The 19,338-nt window shown below is 30.4% G+C and overlaps 2 protein-coding genes across 2 annotated transcripts; one reads left to right on the forward strand and one right to left on the reverse strand.

The window, feature by feature from the left end:
- Positions 1 to 2,733: 2,733 nt before the first annotated feature.
- Positions 2,734 to 4,337, forward strand: LOC100802982 (uncharacterized). The gene has a single exon (XM_003528586.4). The coding sequence runs from the start codon at positions 2,907 to 2,909 to the stop codon at positions 4,167 to 4,169; it is 1,263 nt and encodes a 420-aa protein (XP_003528634.1). The 5' UTR covers positions 2,734 to 2,906; the 3' UTR covers positions 4,170 to 4,337.
- An 11,002-nt stretch (positions 4,338 to 15,339) lies between these two features.
- LOC100804048 (UDP-glucuronic acid decarboxylase 2) lies at positions 15,340 to 18,371 on the reverse strand. The gene is made up of 7 exons (XM_014778223.3): positions 17,627 to 18,371; positions 17,348 to 17,495; positions 16,995 to 17,074; positions 16,798 to 16,881; positions 16,590 to 16,664; positions 15,931 to 16,023; positions 15,340 to 15,781 (listed from the first exon to the last, which is right to left on the reverse strand). Exons 1-7 carry the CDS (start codon positions 18,182 to 18,184, stop codon positions 15,554 to 15,556), a joined length of 1,266 nt encoding a protein of 421 aa, XP_014633709.1. The 5' UTR covers positions 18,185 to 18,371; the 3' UTR covers positions 15,340 to 15,553.
- Positions 18,372 to 19,338: the final 967 nt, after the last annotated feature.

A 19,338-nucleotide genomic window follows, 5' to 3' on the forward strand; every position in this document is an offset into this window, starting at 1 on the left:
AGTTGATTGTATAACATCTATTCTATTTTTTAATTTGTTTCAAATTATTTTAGATTTAGTTAAATTTTCCATTGACATTGATCATTTGATTATTTGAGAACATTGAAATTATCAAATTATATTGTAATAGTTGTAATTTTTGTTTTTTTTCTTCATGATTATAGTATTTGTTTATTATATTTTAATTTTTAAATCATATTTAACACAATATGTTAATCTATGTGATGATTATGATAATAATGTGATTTCTCCTCTAATTTTTTTTTATTATTTGACTACATATAATAATTATAAATAATATATTGAATATTCCATTTAATAAAAATTTTAATTTATAAAAAATATTGAATTTTTATAGTAGCAGAAAAATTTAAAATTTAAATGTGTTTGATCCGTTGACTTAACCCAACAAAAATCATTTACAATTGATTTAGATTGAGATTTTGTTTAATTGAGTTAGATGAACCAAAAATTGAGTTACATCATGAGTTTAATTAGATCCAACTCAGCCTGCTCGAGTATCTCTGCAGATATGAATTTTCTTATCACTCCTCGACGCAAACATGTCTTACAAAATTGGATTGAATCATAATTGCATCCAAATCAGGATTGTGATGGATGTAGATGTAATATTTTGTTGTTTTTATGGTATAGATCCAATTGTGCGTATTTATAATTCTTTACAAGTTAATATCATAACATTTGATTTATTACTATTCACGTGTTTTATTAACATTTACACTTATAAGTAACATTTAATAATATATCGAAACAATCACTAGTGTGTTTGGATAAAACCAAAAATTAATTTTACATCATTATCATGCTATCATGAAAAAGTAAAAGTAACTATTTATTATTTTGTTTTCATCATGAAAAATTATTGATTATTTTTCACCATAAATTTAATCTAAACACGCTGCACATTTGTATTAAAATCATATTTCTTCAAATCCACTCGATTATAAAATTATCTAAATTTATAATTATAATCACTCATTGAAATAGACACAAAATATATATAGCATCTCAATTGCTTTAGAGCATTTCATCACTGGGTTGATTTGATCGTATTTGATTTCTTCCTTTGAATATATAATTCTATAAAAAAAATAAAGACACCCACCGTTTTATTTATATTTATTCTATTTCTCTCATTTTCACTCAATAGAGCATAAGTGATTATTTGAAAATAATCTCGATAGACTAATTTGAGTGGAGGACGTTTTCGATCCGTTATGTTAAACAGTGTTCATGATCATGAGACTCATAATTTGATATAGATGTCGTATCAATAAAGAAAGTGTAAACAAAATTATGGATGTCATTGCATATGGAACTCCTGGGTTGATCTTCTTGCAATTAAGGATTTCCTATTGTCCCTTGCTTTTTCATCAGGCTTAATAATGCGAAATTTATTTTGGAACATAACTTCAAAGTAGGGTCGAGATTTATCTTCTCATAATTATCAACATCCTGATTTATACAGCACGAATAAAAGCAAAAACTCCTTATTTTGATCATTATATGACGATGATGCCCTTGCCTTTGTCTCTGGTTTTTGGATTTTTGTTGAAATTTCTAGGTGGTTGAACAATTACTGTGCAGCCAACTGACTTGTGTAATTTCGTTGGCGAAAATGGATTTCTCAAACTTGCATATATTTCTACTGTTATTACTGAACAACATTGCATATCTTTAGGACAAATTTTGTTTTAACATTTTTTGCAATCGCTCATCAAACTCTTTTATTCTCAAATTCTCACGAATCCACAATTTTATAACCAAAGAAAGAGACAAAGAATAAGGGTAATACGTTGGAATGATAATAATAATAATAGGACATTAACTTGGTGGTTTACAAAGTTTGGATGATTATTTTTTCCTTTGAATGGAGAGGAAATATAGAAAAAAATGAAAATTTTATTTCCCAATTTTTTTTAATATGATCACATTTTTATTTTGTATTTTTCTCTTTTTTTTTTGGTTGATGATTAAATTTAGGAAACATGATGATGTCCCAAGGTTTCAAATTGAAAGAATGTTTATAAAAATACTTATGTTTATTCTAAAAAAAAGTGAAGACTCGAACGTTTGTCTTGCTCTAACCACAACCGAATACTTGTATTATTTTTTAATCTTTTTTTCTTTAACTAAACATAATGTTAATGTCTTCTAATATCATGCAGAATTAAATTTGGATCTTTTAAATGTTTTTTCCAAGTTTTATAAATGAAAAACCCATCATAAATTATTAGAAAAGTTAACAGAAATTAGTTCATGAAAATTATATGATTGGTTTGCAGAAAAAAATGATGTGACGTGCGTTTAAATGTAAATCCAATAAATGAAAGTAAAAATAATATCCTAATCCGTTAATAAAATTGTTTTTGTTTCAAACCTAATTTTACAACAGATTTAGAAACATGCTCAAGATTGATAGATAGAATTTGTTTGATTCTTGAAATGTGGTAGTACCAAATCCAACACAGATTCACTAAAAAAACAAGAAATGTGATGTTTCTTGAAAAGAGGATTGACATAAACGTAAGTAAGGATCGACAATAGAACACGCACAAATACATATATTTTGATTTTTAGGTGAAAAAATATTTTTGAGATAATAGTAATTTTGTTTTTATTTTTATTTAGCTTTTTTATCCGTTAGATTTATGTATGAAGAAACAGGAAATAATGTGTATATAAATATTGTAGACAAGGTTAGGAGGTGTGAAGGAATCTGTGGCGAAAGTAATATTAGATTTAGATTAGGGTGAAAGTGAAAGAATATAATAATAGTAGAAGTAGGGGCTTGGTTTGTCTTTTTAATACATGACCCAAGTCAGTCTTCCACGTGCTCCTGGGGAGTCTCTCCCTCTTTTCTCTGTCTTTGAATTTGGATTTGCATGGAAGCCATGAAAGGAGCAAGAGTTGGCGTGGGCGAGGACCACGACATGCCTGACGGTATGCAATGCAGCGACCACCCTTACAGAAACAACCCTGGCGGGATCTGCGCCTTCTGCCTCCAAGACAAACTCGGCAAGCTTGTTTCCTCTTCTTTCCCTCTCCCTATCCTTCCTCCTTCTTCCCCTTCTTTCAGATCCCACCTCCCACCCTCTTCCCTCACCCCCGCTGCCTCCTCAGCTCCCGCTCCTTCTTCTTCCTCTTCCTCCTCCCTCCCCATCAACAACCCCACCGATTATCAATACTACCCTCGCAGAACTCGCCTCCCTTTTCTCTTGCCCAAGAAGAAGAAGAAGAAGCCCCCTTCAGCAACCTCCGATAATATCGTTCTCAAGCGCAGCAAATCCACCGCCACTCCCCGAAGGAACCACTCCTTGGTCGTCGACGACGATGACGACGACGAGTTTGCCATTGGGGGTTTTAGTCCCAGGAAGAGAAACGGCTTTTGGTCTTTTCTCTATCTCTCTTCCAAATCATCCAAAAAACTCAACTCCAAGAGCTTCAGAGACCACAACCCTCCAAGGATCTCTACCATTAACTCAGCTCCGGGAAGTTCTAGTTCTGTCAAGCTTAAAGATAAGCGTTGCTCTGGTTCTTCTCTCAAGACTGACATTGTTGTCGAACAAGATAACACTAACAGTCCCAACACCGCTTCTGCCTCTGCTTCTTCTTTTGAGCGCAAGGTTTCGAGATCTAGATCTGTTGGGTGTGGCAGCAGAAGCTTCTCTGGGGACTTCTTCGAGAGAATCTCTACTGGGTTTGGAGATTGCACTCTCAGGAGGGTGGAATCTCAGCGTGAAGGTAAGCCTAAGGGGATTGGTGGTGGCTCCTCCGCCGTGAGCCGCGGCGGCGAACACCACCACCACCACCATTGCATGAAAGAGAGGGTCCGGTGTGGAGGGTTGTTTAGTGGGTTCATGATGACTTCGTCTTCTTCATCCTCGTCTTCTTCCTCGTATTGGGTTTCTTCTTCTGCTGATGATGCTGCTGCTGCTGCTGCTGTGAATGGCAAATCGGCCACTGTAGCACTCTCTCATAACAGAGGTAGGAGTTGGGGTTGGGCTTTTGCGAGTCCCATGAGGGCTTTCAGCGGTAAACCTTCTTCTAAAGAGAGTAACCGAAGGGATATTATTAGAGGTGCCAGTGATAAGAATGCCACGCCAAATTTATCTGCTATACCTTCCTTGCTTGCTGTCAGAGGCTGAGAACTGAGAAGAACACAAGGAGCAAAGAAGAAAAAGAAAAACCATTCGAGGGCTTTAACTTGGTCTATTATACACATTAGTACTATGATGTTAATTACTGTTTATTACTATTATTACTACTTTGTTTATCATGTGGATGGGTTTTAATTTAATTTTCTTCATTAGTAATCTAATACTTTCAAGTTCATTCCTTTTATTCTCTATACCGCTTTGTGAATTATGATCAGCTATGGGCAATTCTCTGGGAAATCAGAATCCTTGCTGGTGGCAGTGAATGGAGTGTGTTCGAAAAGAGGGAAATTTCGAGGAGAAAATCTCGATGCATTGCATTCTCTGTCATCACGTGGCTTGTTTGAACTATGACACTGGTTTGTGATTTTTGTAGTGTCCTTCTTGTAATTGCACATTGTGATGTTACGCCAAAGACATGTAATTTTTATTTGCCACAAAATCACTATTCACATGCATACACATGTTTGGGGTGGTGTAGCCACAATAGGGAATATCTTTAGAATCACTCTGAGCTATATGTTATGTGTTCTATGCATTTTAATAAGTTGTTAATCAATAATGATGTATATTTAACTTGTGATTATTAATCTATTGTACTTTAGCTTCCGAAAATTTCTCCTCATTTAATTTACAAGAGTTCCTTAACTGGTCAAATGCAACATGGTTGGAGTCAGATGTGGTCCCTGGTCGGGGATTGGTAGTATTGAAATTGAAGAAGTAGATCTTGTAAAAGTCATAGTAGAGCGTAGCATTTATTCAAAAGTGTTATAGTTTGCACCTAATTGACAGCGCTAGCTAGTAATTGTTTAACGCATTTATCTCTCGAGTATTCCATTTGCATAGTTGTATAGAAATCCAGCGGTTTATCATGTGCCTGAGAAGTCCGAACAGAATAATGGTTACACGGTGATGTAATTGATGCATTTTAGAACGATAAACTACTTAATTAAGTATCTTTATCGACGTGAACCGGAATAATTTATAGGAATACCAGTCAAGGTTGGGAAAAGAGTGTTACTCTATTAACAGCTACATAACCTGAATAATCGTCCCCTATTCGCGTAAAATGTCTAGGAATCCCAATGCGCAACATTTAGCATTTCCGTAACTCATTAAATATACATCAGTTGTTGTAAAGAAAAATCATATTTGCCCAATAAATATATAATGCTGTACAATTTAGTATATGAATAAAAGAGACTGGAAAAAAAATAGAGAAAAATGTAAAATAAGTACAATGACCAAAAAAAAGTCTGTGAATTGAGTAATTTTACTGTATGGATACAAAATAATATTTTTTGTGCTAGTAGTTAGTGTACATAAATAATGCTGAAATAGTGGAGAATTGGAGATGTCAGTCCACCTTTACCGGAACACGGGAGTAAGGATAATTAAGTTTTAACACTAGACGACCGTTGTAGATACTAAAAAAATATAGGGGGTGCAGTTTTATGAAATAAATAAAAAAATGTTTTATTGAAAATCCAATTAAAGTTATATTAAAAATTTGAGTTTGATTTTGATGTTTTATTGGTACAAAAAAGTTATACTGTGAATCAATTCAAAATTATCCTGGATATATTTTTTTAAAGAAATTATTATAAAATATAATTTTGTATTTTATGTCAAGTTAAATTTTAAAAATTAAGATAAAAATGTATTGGTAACTCTTTAGTAAAAAAAATTCATTTTTATTCCTTAATTGATATTTTTAAGTCCTAAGGACACCGATTAAAATTTACCAAAAATAATCTCATTGCAGAGAATTTTTTTTAAAAAAAAAAGTTTGACTAACAAATATGTTAACAATTTAATAAACATTTTTTTTATTAAAAATATTCTATAAATGAATTAGAAAACATGGTAAAAATGCGTTAATAATAGTTTTTAATAAAATCTTTTCATTTTTAAATCCATAATCAATATCCTTAATATGAAAAATACATCAATTAATGTTGTGAAATTAACATAAACTATAATTTGTTTAGAAGTACAGGAGACGGAAAATAAAGAGAATAATATAATAGAGAGTTTCTGTTGTGTTTTCACAAATATGATATCACTGTATAACTACAAAACTATAATTCAAAGGTTATATATGATTTAACATATGAAGGTGTTGCTGTAAAAAGAAAACATACGAAGGTGAACCATAAATAGTTAGTTATAACATACGAGGAGGGAATATGAAATCACAAGAGGAATATGAACAACCAGTTTTAAATATATTCATAATATTTCTTTTTAGATGTTCATTATTTGACGTATGTGTCTCGTGAAAGGATAAATGTTACTAGGAAAAAACCTGGCGAAAACTAATGAAGAAAGAAAGGTACATTATTTTTTAACATGTTATCAGATATTGTGTCATTAAAAAGTTAGTCGAAAAGTTCAATGAAAAAAAACTATAGCAAAAGAGTACAAAATTTATTTATTTCTCAATCATAAAACTCAAACAATTATCTCTAAGACGACTAAACAGAATTTTATGTATTATTAGTATTAAAGATATAAGATTGATCTAGTGATAAAGGGAGAAGAAAATGAAGGAGAGATTCTTGAGTTTTAATCCTCTCACTAATAAAAATTAATGATATTAACATTTGCCGATTAAAAAACAACGATATTAATATTTGTCGATTAAAAAACAATCTTATATTAATTACTTCAAAGTTTTACTTGATAGATTTATTAGATTTTCATATGAACTAACTTGTTAAATACTTCATCAATTTCTAATTATAAGATATTATTGGCTAATTTATGCTTATTAAAAAAGTTGATTAATTTAGTTATTAATATTAAATTGTATGTAATTATATTAGTTTTCCAAAATTATTATTAACGCATTTTTTAAACTATTATTGTGAAGCATTTTTTTTAATAAGGTCACCAATAAATTATCCAGTGATTGAGATGCAGTAAATATAAATAAATTATTGGGTCTGGGACTTCTTGCTCAGCCCATCCAGAAAAAAAAATATTCAATATAGCAAATCAAAATTTATTACTAAGATTTTATACCAAATTTAGATTGATATTGAATTTAAGTAATAATGTTTGAGATGAACAAAATATAAACAAATATATAATTAAATACTGATGTTATATGACTAGGATAAGTTATAAAATCGTTGTTTATAGATAAAGACTCGGATTTATCATGCATAAGTAGATGGAATAAAAATATTTTGTTGATTTTGTTTCATTTTATCATGTTTAAAATAATTATTTTGGTAACCAAAAATAGTAGGAACTAGGAAGGGATAACACCCCTAATTTTACCAAGCAGGACACTTACTGGTGATATTGGAAGACTAGTAGCGATCTAGTGTACAAAATTACTTTATATACTTAAATCACAAGTAACTTTACCTATTTAAATAAGGGTTGTGTGTGAATGAAACCGGATACCCGTATCGTGTTATATCACCAAAGATTCTCACCCATCATTTTTTTTTACTCTTCTCCTTTCACAGCCTTACATTGCCTATTTTGGCCAGAAAATGGCAAAGCGAAACCATCTCTAGTACAATACAATTCCGACCAGAGTAGATGAACATTGAAACACACGAAAATCATGAAAATATAATTGAGTTTTTTCTCCACAAAATCAATAAAAAGTTGCTCTTGACAAAATTATGGTTTGAAAATAATGCTAAACAAATTTATCAAAGATAATGTTACGATAAAACGAAGTTCGTTTGGATGTAACAAACGTGATTATGAGCTCTTCAACATTTTTGTTTCAAACAAACCAGAACACTACAAGAATAACAAGACAATATGATAGTTAACGCATGATACAGCAAGTTTAAACAAAAGAAATGAAAAAATAAAAGAGGAAGAATGAGATAAAGGAAGAAGCCAATTGAGGAGATGAAGAGACAAAAAATTGTCCCTTAATTTATTGATTGACAAATTTTCAAGACTTGTTGTATAATGTTTCATCTTTCATTTTGTTACATCTCATGATTTTAAAATTTTCCAAGACAATATGATAGTTAAACAATTTTTTATATTGTTATCTCATCATAAATAGTTAAGTATAGTAAGTTTATTTATTCCTACAACAAATATTTTAAAAATAAATCAAATAATATTTTTTTATTAATTTACATTATAATATTTTACATTAATGATGCATAGAAATTATACTCTTTAAAATAATTATTTTTAAGAAATTCAAAATTTCATGTTTTACTAAATTATAACACCTAAAAACTAATACATGGATTAATTGAAGCAAGGTTTTTATAACTTAATCGGTGGTATAAAACATAAAAAATTTGTGCATACATATATATATATATATATATATATATATATATATATATATATATATATATTTTTGACAACCATATAATCTCATTAAATTTAATTTAATTTGAAATATTAACTCGATATATATTACTACCTACTTTATTTTAGTATATAATTTAGTATTTGTGTTTTTAATTTGCATTGTTCTTAACAACACCTTACTTTTGTTCATTTTTAAATTTTTTAAAAGTATTGTAGGAAAAATAACAAAAATAGTCTCACAGAACATCAAAAAAATAAAATATAAAATGATTTGTTATAATCATTAATAAGGCTGAAAATAACTAGAAAAACAAAAAAATATATACATGTATATATTGATTTTAAAAATTATTTATAAAATATATTTTTTATCTTTATTAATGACTATAAAAAATCATTATATATGTAGAGAGAGAGGGAGAGAGATGGAAATGAATAAGGTTATTGCAAGAATAATTTTAAGTAAAGTTTTTTCATTCAATAATTCTTTGCATCTACTATTTTTTAAATATAAGTTTTAAATTATAAATTATTATTAAATAGATTAAGTTTATATTTTTTTAAATAACTGATATTTCATTGAATAAATTTAATTTTACGTATGATATATATATATATATATATATATATATATATATATATATATATATTTAAAATGTAAGTAAATATTAATAATGTAATTTTATTACTATAAGTATTTAATGGTTGAATTAATAAAATTTAATTAGTACTCATATAAATAAAGATTAAGTGAATCCTTGAACGTAAATCAAATATACCGTACTCATCGCTATGCTGCAAGGTCATGCTTTAAATTTGAGTAAATTACATATTTCTGCTCGAGATTTAAAAAAATTACAAATTTTTTTTTTATAAAAAAACATACACATAATTTTCTTAAGTTTGAAAAAGTTACATATGTGTCTTCTGATGTTTAATAAAATTAAATACGTTTTTATTCTATTTTTTAAACTTATATGAACTCCTTAAATATCATCTAAACATTTGACAATAATAAATTATGTGTGTTAACAATTTCCATTAAAAAAATGATTTTCAATCTCATAAATATAGAGATGTTCAATTTTTTTTTTATTTTTTATCCTCTTAAAATTTAAATTTGTTACTTTTTGTCTAGAATTAGGTTTGACACATCCTAACATATACGTTGTTATAGAAAATGTAAATTATACATATAAGCGATCTAAAAAACATTGAAAATCAAACACTTTCTACAATAATATATAAGTAGATTTGGATTACTCATCCGGACCAAAAAGTAACAAATTTAAATTTTGAGTATGAAAAATAATTTTTTTTTACAGTAACAGATTTTGAATATTTCCATATTTATGAATACGAAAAAATATGTTTTTTTAATCAAAATTGTCAATACATATAATTTGTTATCATAAAATATTTATGACATTTAAGTTGTTGGTATAAGTTTAAAAAATATAAAAAAAAATATGTATAATTTCCTTAAACCTTATGAGAGACACGTGTAAGTTTTACAAGAGGAGAAAAGACATTTATAAAAAAAATCATTTATAATTTTCTTAAATTTTAGGAGAGAAGAGACATATATAATTTATTCTTTAAAGTTAAATTAAGTCCAGCTAATTTAATTTTTTGGTGAAGCATGCGTAGCGTAGTGGGCATGCTTCAGTCCGATCCTAAGGTTGATCTAGTCTTGAGATTCAGGACAAACAAAACATTGCACCTTTCTTCCTTGTATGTCTCATGAAAATTAAAGTACTTTTTGTTTTCATTGTAACTTAAAGATTAGTGTTTTCATCATATCTTTTGATAAATCCAGACGAAAAACTCTAAACAACGTAAGAATCAAGCGATTAGTCATCTCAACCGATTTTATTACACTAATTCGAATGGCATAGGCCTACGGGCTTGTCCTCTACGTTTACTTGTTGAACTAATGGGACTAGCAATTCGCAACCATGCTTTTCTCACTTCTTAAGCTTCTATGACAAAAAGTATAATTATTTGAGGGTCCATGGGTCCACAATTATTTTCTGTTTTCTCAAATTTGGGCTCCGCTACATAACATGCCTTACAGATTCAGTGCTTGCTTTTTCTAACATCTTTTCTTGCTAATGGTACTATCTTTGTTTCTTTTTAACTGCCATTTTAAAATTCACCCTACATTTTTAAATATGATCAATTAATTGTTTTTTCAAATTTTTATTTTTTAGAGTATGTCCAAAGAAAGAAACTTAATTCATTTTAAAATTAATTTTCTAAGAGTGTAATATATTCTAAATTTAATTAAGTTTTCAAAAGTGTATTAAACGCAAATAATGTTAGAATAAAAATAAGAAAAATGATGCAAAAAAAAAAACTTTCATATATGTAGGTCCAACCGTCCAAGAGACAATAGTTCTTTGTCCTTGGAGGAGTGATTTGTACTAAATGACATAAGCTTGTAATATTTGAAAACTGAATCATAATTGAACTGTTCATTGCTTTGAATTAATCCGACCAACTCAATAAGTGCAACCGAACTTTGTTGATTCTAGTTGATTTATATACCTAGTATAGAATTGAAGGACCATTCAATTGTCTGATATTCACGATAATAAAATAGGCTTTCTGCATTGACAATTTATATTGATATTGATCACTGGAAAATTGATGTGGTATGTAAAATAGTGGTAATTTTGTAACAGGGGGCGCTAACAACATAATTTTTAATATTTTGTAAAAAAAATAAACATAATTTTTAATAAATTATTTCTACATATGGTTAATTTTTTCAAATGTATGCAACCTACTAAGTTTGAATCCCGAAGCATCGATGCTGATGTTAATATGTATGATCGACTAAATCACATGCATTGTGATATTGGTGTAGAGACCTTTTGAAGAAGTTGGTGTTGACATGATTAATGATAAGATGAATAAATAAATATGAATGATCAACTAGATGACATGATGTATGAATGTAAAAAATAATTGAAGTTTAAAACCTTTTTGTTTTGGATTAAAAAAGTAAAATATATAATGAAATATGAAGGAAATAAGTTAGAAAGATAAAAATGAAAAAGAAATAGAATATAAAATATATGCTGATTGGATATATATAAAGAAGAATAAAAAAAAATTATCTCTACTTGTTTGGATTAGTAAAAGAAAAAATTAAAATGAATAGATAATTTGTACTGAGAATATTTAAATAAATAAAAGTAGTAAAAATATACTTTCTGCTTCATTATTTTTCTTAAGATAAATTATTATTATTTAAATTTTTTATAAAAATGATTTAATTTTTAAGAAACTAGAAAGAACAAAAAAAAAATTATTTCCTACCGATTTCATGCATGCCAATTGGAAAACTGTTTTTTCCTATGAGTTTCATTTTTTTCCATCTTTCGTATTTCTCCTCTCAAACAAATATTGGAAATTTTGTTTAAAAATTCTATATTATGATTTACTACAATTTGTTTAATATTAAATTCAATGAAAATTAACTTTTTACCCGACAAGTTTTTTCAGATAGGGTATGTAAACTCACAAGTCGACTCGTTAATTATTTGCTGAAATGTTTTGTTCTGAAACCTTTTGTTGATTGAGTGTTTGTTTGTTACCTCCTTGGTTTGTTCATGGAACTTCACACACACAGCGACAACTTTGTTGCACTCCTTTTCCATCTTTGGTTCAAACACAATATTGCAGCTGAGATGAAGATCAAGCTGTCTTTAACCGAAACACCGCTGCATCATCCTTCTCAATTCCAATCATGACGATGGTGTGTGAGCACCGTCAATAACAATATCTGTTCCTAACTGCAACCAGATACGGGGTATTGGTGGTTACAAATAGTTACTTTTCAGATTCATAATTTCGTAGCTACTTTTTTATTTTCACTTTTGGAACATGCTATATACGAATTTTTTTTTGTCTTGTCAGTAACAGAAACGACAAAATCAACTTTTAATTGTTTTATTTTAATTTTATCCCCCAAAAGAAAAAAAAAAATGAATACCTCTAGTTTTAAGAATAAGAAAAAGATGAATAACAAGTTTCTATGGTGCTTTTAGCTTAGTTTTGTTCTTTCGTTTCGGGTACTTGCCCCCCTTCTGTTGCATTTAACAAAAAAAGAATAACAAGCCAAAAAATTAAATATTCTCTATGTATAATACATCAGTATTGTATAGATAGATAGGCAGAAACTAAAGATAGCGCTGCCATGCATAGAAATACAATAAAAACATAATAAGAAGCATAACCTAGTCCTCACTGTTTTTAGCTTTAAAGTACTTTTTAGGGTGCATCGGAAATAGTTTAACTTAAACATACTTCAACAAAACCCGTTTTTTTGGATAAAAGAAAAACCCAATTTTTTTGGAACAACAACACAAGGTTACCCCACCAAACCAAACCAAATCCTAAGTAAAATTTGGTCATGTCATGGTATCCAGCAGCTCCTCTAGGCTCTAGTGGGGTGATCTGAGCAACTTCCGCCGGAGCTCTACCGGGTCAATTTCAGTGGTATTGTTAATGGGCCTGTAGCAACCTGTTACTGGATCTGGGGCCCAATCATTTAGTAGGCTTTTGAACTATCTCTTGTTACAGGCTTCTCTTCTACACCTCCCACGATTCCACTCCTACGCCCAATATTACCCAATCCAACTCTCACCGAAACATCAGACGCCACTGCGTAACCTCGCCTATTAAATATCAATAATATAAGAGCAAAGTGTTGCAAACGTTAAAATTTACACTTGATCAAAATTAAACTTCATATGATAACACCATCATATCGATCACAATTCACAAACGTCAAATTGTCAATTTAAGTATAATAAAATAACGATAATAACTTATTATTAAACAACATATGATGAATATTAGCGATCGTGCTAAATTGGTTAATAACTTATTATTAAACAATATATATATTTTAATGACTATGACGATAAGCATGCGAATCCACTTTCCAATGATGTGCATGGTTCAAGTCAAGTCACATGCACATCTGGCTGAACATTGGTTAAAAGATTATTTAAAACTACTATAAGTAAGTTTTCAACATGAGTTTTAATTTACACAGTAAATTTGAAATAAGAAAAGACAGGTTGAGGAAGTTATATCTAACGTTGCCTTCCAAGAAATTAAGATAATATTTTCAATTATCAAATCAGATACTCCTGTACATGTGTGGCTACGATTATAGTTTTTAGTTTAAGTTCAGCTTAATATTTCATACTCATCAAGATTAGCAAAGGAAACGGCGATTTTATTTTCTCTGCGAGACGCGCGCATAACTAAAAAAACAGTAAAATAGTTCGATCTCTGTATGTGAGACTGTGAGAGTTTTAAACGATAAAGTTATGTGAAAATTTTAATTTATCACTTTGGATAAATATCAAAATCAAATAGATACAACTTGAAGAAATTTATAAAAATTCTGCAAAAAAGAGAAATTTATAAAAATATATTAAAAAATTATCAAAATAAACGGCGATTACTTTCATTGCTACCCGCACAACTAACAAGAAAAATAGTTCTTTGCATATATTAATTAGGTTCATTTCTAAATTATAAATATTTTCTTATCACCAATGCGAAAGTTTAATTCATTTCCGCCAACACAACAAGGTTCGCACGACATAATAATTCACATATGGTTTATTTTGCATTACTTCTCAAATTCAACGCAACCATGACAAGGATTGAAATGATAAAAATAAAATCGGGCCACCTACATGATTTGGACATCTTTCCAATCTTATCTACTGCTATCTACTGTATTTAAAGAGATGGAGATGTTTTTTTAGTCATTAAGTCTATCGATAGCCTAAAATTTAAAAATATAGTACACTGACGGTTGTGTCTAAAGTGATCCGAAATCCCCATTCAATTTACCAAGAAAAGATATAAATCATAAATGTATAATTTAAAAAGAAATAAAAAATGCAAAAAGTGTAACAATATATTAATTATAAGGAGACAAATATGCGTTAAGATAAGATGAATTAACTCGTTGAAATGCAATATATTTAGCCATATTTATAATTAATTCGGGAGTGATTTGTTTGTTCTAAAGTGTGTTAAGTGTAAAAAATATGTACAGAAATTTTGTAGATATTTTATATTTTATTTTAGTTTTTGTTTCTCTAAAATTTTGTTTTAGTTTGTGATAATTTCCCTCTTCATTTGTTAGTTAATTAGTCCTTTAATTTTCGCTTATGTATTTGTAGGAATATTTGGAAGGTTTAAATAAATATTTACAGTTTGTGTTGGCACGTAAAGTCATTATGTTTGCCAGCCTAGAATGAATATATTTTGGACATGCAATTCAACTTGTTTGCATGCACGTGTAACAATTAATTTATGTGGCCACAGAATGTTAATGAAGAAAATGTGCATTTTCATCAATTATGTGGCTACATGATCATGTCACATGAGTTTATTAAAATCAGTCTTCTAATATTATACCGTGTGTGGTGCTATGCAAAATGGCCTACGTGATTTGGAATCTCTTACGTTACATGGACTTAAATCCAATCTGTACAATATAATGAATAAGATTAAGCCCATATATATATATATAAAGGCAACTCCTTTGTATTAAAGTTATATGAATACACACTAAGGTTGTAAAGTATATATAATCTCTCACAGGGCTTTGAACTCCTAGCCACATATTTCAACCGATGTCTAGCCCTCTGGAGATATTTATCAAATAATTAATTTTATGATTAGTATTGGGTGTCCATATATTTTTCCCATCTAATAAAATCTTGGTACTTGAGATAAAGTAAATCAGAAGAACTGTACAAAAGAAGAAGAGGAAAAACCTCAGTATATGATTGCAAAACACATATACAAATACAACAAAAAAAATGTACCTTCTTCTATTGGTAGGTATGCTGTTTATTTCGCTGTCAGAGGTATAGTATATATAAATCTCACTGAATGCCTAATATATAGATATCTAATGTAATTCAAAATGAGCTACTCAAGCCAAATTTTGTTATATATATAATGTTTATTTTTGCTAACTTTTAATTCTCTTTTCTACCTCACATAGTTTTTATATTAATCTATGCTGCTTCGGATGCACCTTTGCCGCCAGTGAGTTTTGAGTCACCAAACAATCTTTGCCGGAAATCAGAGACCATCAGAGGAAGTCCCTCACGGAGGGACACAGTGGGCTGCCAACCAAGAAGCTCCTTCGCTTTGGAGATGTCGGGCTTCCTCTTATGTGGGTCATCTTCTGTGTTAGGTCTAAACTCTATCTTCGCATTTGGGTCTATAGTCTCTTGCACCACCTGCACAAACAAAGAAATATCACTGTTTAGTTGTTTTTTATTTATGTTATCTTCTTGTGATTATATATTTATATGGAATTAATGGGACTTAAATTTGCATGCACATGCATTATGTTGATGGCAGTTAAGTACAGAGAAAAATAGAGTACCTGAGCCAGTTCAAGCATGGTGAATTCACCAGGGTTGCCGAGATTGAAAGGACCAACATGCTCACCTTCCATCAGCCGCATTAAGCCTTCTACCTGTCATATAGAGTAGAGAGAGGTTCACGTTAATCATTTTCATCGCTCTCTACTCTCTAGGCCATTCAGATTATGTATACCGAGATAACTTAAGTTAGGGCGAGAGTGGAGAGATTCAGAATTCATCAAAACCAGAAGTCTACACCACAGTTCAAATAGTCTTTTAGACAATCAAGTTTATTAATATATAATACGAATACGATGGTATATATTATTTAAAGTATGTTGAAATTTGAGTATCATCAAATGTTAAAATTACTTGCTAATGAATGGTGGATAGCCATTTTGGAATAACGTATCTGAAATATAAAAGGAATGAGTTTCAATATTCGTATTACAATACCCTAAAAAAAAAATAATCGTATTACAATATTAATTTATTTTATATTTATTTCTTTTCTCTTTTTGTCTATTTCCTAATTTTTGAAAATGTTGTGGAGAAAGGAGAGAGTAAAAACAACGTTACTCAAATTAAATTATATTACCTTTTATGTTACCTATTTAATGAATATTCCCATTATTTTCTTGATAGTCAGAAAAGCTGCATATGCTATGAAAAAATTTACCAGGTCTGAGACATATTGAAAGCTTCGTGTCTGCTTTCCATCGCCATAAACAGTCAATGGCTCCTTCCTCAAAGCCTGCATAGATTTAAAATGGCTGGCATAATAAGTTAAATGTACGACAACAGTGAGCAGAGTAAGAATACCCAATAAATAACCTCCCAAAAAGGGGAAAAAAAATTAACTAGAAAAGCATATGCCAAAGCATTACCTGAGCGACGAAGTTACTGACTACACGCCCATCATCAAGGCACATTCTCGGTCCATAAGTGTTGAAGATTCGAGCAATCCTTACCTACGCAACATTTACGTTTAAGCTCTTAATTTGCATTTCTGCAGCCACATTTAATACGTACCATGGCATATACTTTTAAACGAAGATGTGGTGTGTAATTGTGAAGAACCAACCTCAATACCAGCACCTCTGTGATAATCCATTGCCAAAGTCTCTGCAGTGCGCTTTCCCTCGTCATAACAGCTCCTTACACCTACGTACACCAGTACCATGCAATTAATGCAAGTCCATCAAATATATAAACACAAATTATATTTATTCAATGACAAAGAGAGATGAAAAGGAGCAAAGAAAAATATGGAATGACATATATAAATAACATACGTAACGAAAAGAGATTTAAAAAATTGTTAATTATAGTAAAAAAGTTTCTTAGCGTATAAACAATGCATGCATGTCTGATAAAAAAAAAGGTGCAAGATTTGAAAGAGTATTTAAATTAAAATACATACAGAACATTACGTACCAATGGGATTAACGTTTCCCCAGTAGGTCTCAGCCTGAGGGTGCTGAAGTGGATCACCGTAAACCTCACTGGTGCTACTAATCAGAAAACGAGCACCCACTCTCTTTGCCAATCCCAACATGTTGAGCGTGCCCACCACATTTGTCTTGTGCACACTCCAAAACAAGATAAGAATCAAGGATTCCAATATCAACCAATCCAATTCGTCAATAAATTAATACAAAGAAAGAAAAGTTGTAAAAAATATAGAAAATAAAAAAGAAAGTGAAGGAAGGATATGATTGTCTTGACGGGGTTGAACTTGTAATGGACAGGAGAAGCGGGGCAAGCCAAGTGGTAGATCTGGTCAACCTCGAGAAGGATGGGTTCAACGACGTCGTGGCGAATGAGTTCGAAGTTTGGGTTCCCCATGTGGTGCAGCACGTTCTCTTTCCTTCCCGTGAACAAGTTATCTACCACGATCACGCTGTCGCCCCTTTCAATCAGACGGTCCACCAGATGGCTTCCAACGAAACCGGCTCCACCGGTCACCAGGACCCTCTTCTGCTTCTTGCCTCTCACCCCGAGAGGGACCCTTCCCTTCTTCTCCTGAGTCGTCGACCCTTCCAACAGCACCCGCCGAGTCGGCAGAGCCAACTCGGTCTCGAGGAACGAGTCGTGAGGAGCCGACACTATGGATCGAGAAGGGAGGAGCTGGAAGAAGACGCTGGCAATGGCCACGCCCACGAGCAGGAACGGCACGCGCTCGCGAAACATGTAACCGATGCGGTTCGTTGATTTTGGCGGTGAATCTGAGGTGCGGTTAGGGAGATCTGGTGTTTGTGTTCTATGAATCATTTTGGAGTGTTTGTGTTTTGTGTTCTATGAATGATGAAAATTGGCTTTATAATCGCTCCAACATGCATATGCATGCGCGGAATTGGTGGTTTCCATTTCCCCCCTTTTTTGGTTTCCTTTTTTAATACAAGCAAAGCGAGTCCACCACTAGCTAAAACGTACGCTTCATGCAAGCCAAGTGGCATGTGTTCACCAATATGCCCATGATGATATTTCTTGCATCCATACAAACATTAGTTAATTCTTACTCTATTATTTTATCATAAATGTTAACCATAATCTTTCATATATTAGTTAATTAAGGAATTAAACATACAAATTTTTTATTTTATTAAAATGTGCAAAAGAATTATTAGTAAGATTCCATCTTTATCTTTTTAGGTAAAAAAGCTCACAAGTATTTTTAAGATATTGGTTAAAGAATTAAAAAAATATTTTTTTATTAAGATTCATAAAATTATATGATTCATGATTTTCATAATAAATATTTTTTTATTTAATTCTTTAACTAACAACTTAAGATATCCACCGTAAACAAGTCCCAATCTATTAATATTATCCGAACCAAATTGTAAGCTATTTGGTTACCGTAGATTTTCTAGTACCGTGACAGATTTTACATCATTTCATAAATAAATTACAGCTAAAAATAGTATATTAATTAATATTATATAACGTCTACTTTTAGTTTCAAATATAAGTACTTGATTAAGTTTTTACAAAGAAATCTTACGAGAAAAGGAAGAAGTTTAAAGGATGTAAGATTATTTAGCGTTGAGAACTAAATCGAATTTGTTTATTTGATTTTGTTATAATCAGCCTAATTTAATTAAGATGATTTGATTTGCACACTGTTATATATATCTGATCTTGGATTCAGACTTTTTTTTCTGATGTTACTTTCCAATCTGTATGATCTTGGTCCTTAAAACACTAAATTTGTTTGATAAAAATTTCAAATAAATGCATGTTGTTTATGAAAAGCGTTGGATCCAAACTGCACCAGCTTCTGTTCATTTTTGAACTTCAGAGGATCCACATCCTAAGAAAATTGGTTCTGAATTCTAGAGCCTGGCCAGTTAATTAACAGGATAATGACCCTTACATCAGGAAATATGTTCGTGTTTAATTTAAAAAGAAATAATGTATTTCAA

The sequence above is a fragment of the Glycine max genome, chromosome 7 (genome assembly GCF_000004515.6).
Source record: "Glycine max cultivar Williams 82 chromosome 7, Glycine_max_v4.0, whole genome shotgun sequence".
NCBI lineage: Eukaryota > Viridiplantae > Streptophyta > Magnoliopsida > Fabales > Fabaceae > Glycine > Glycine max.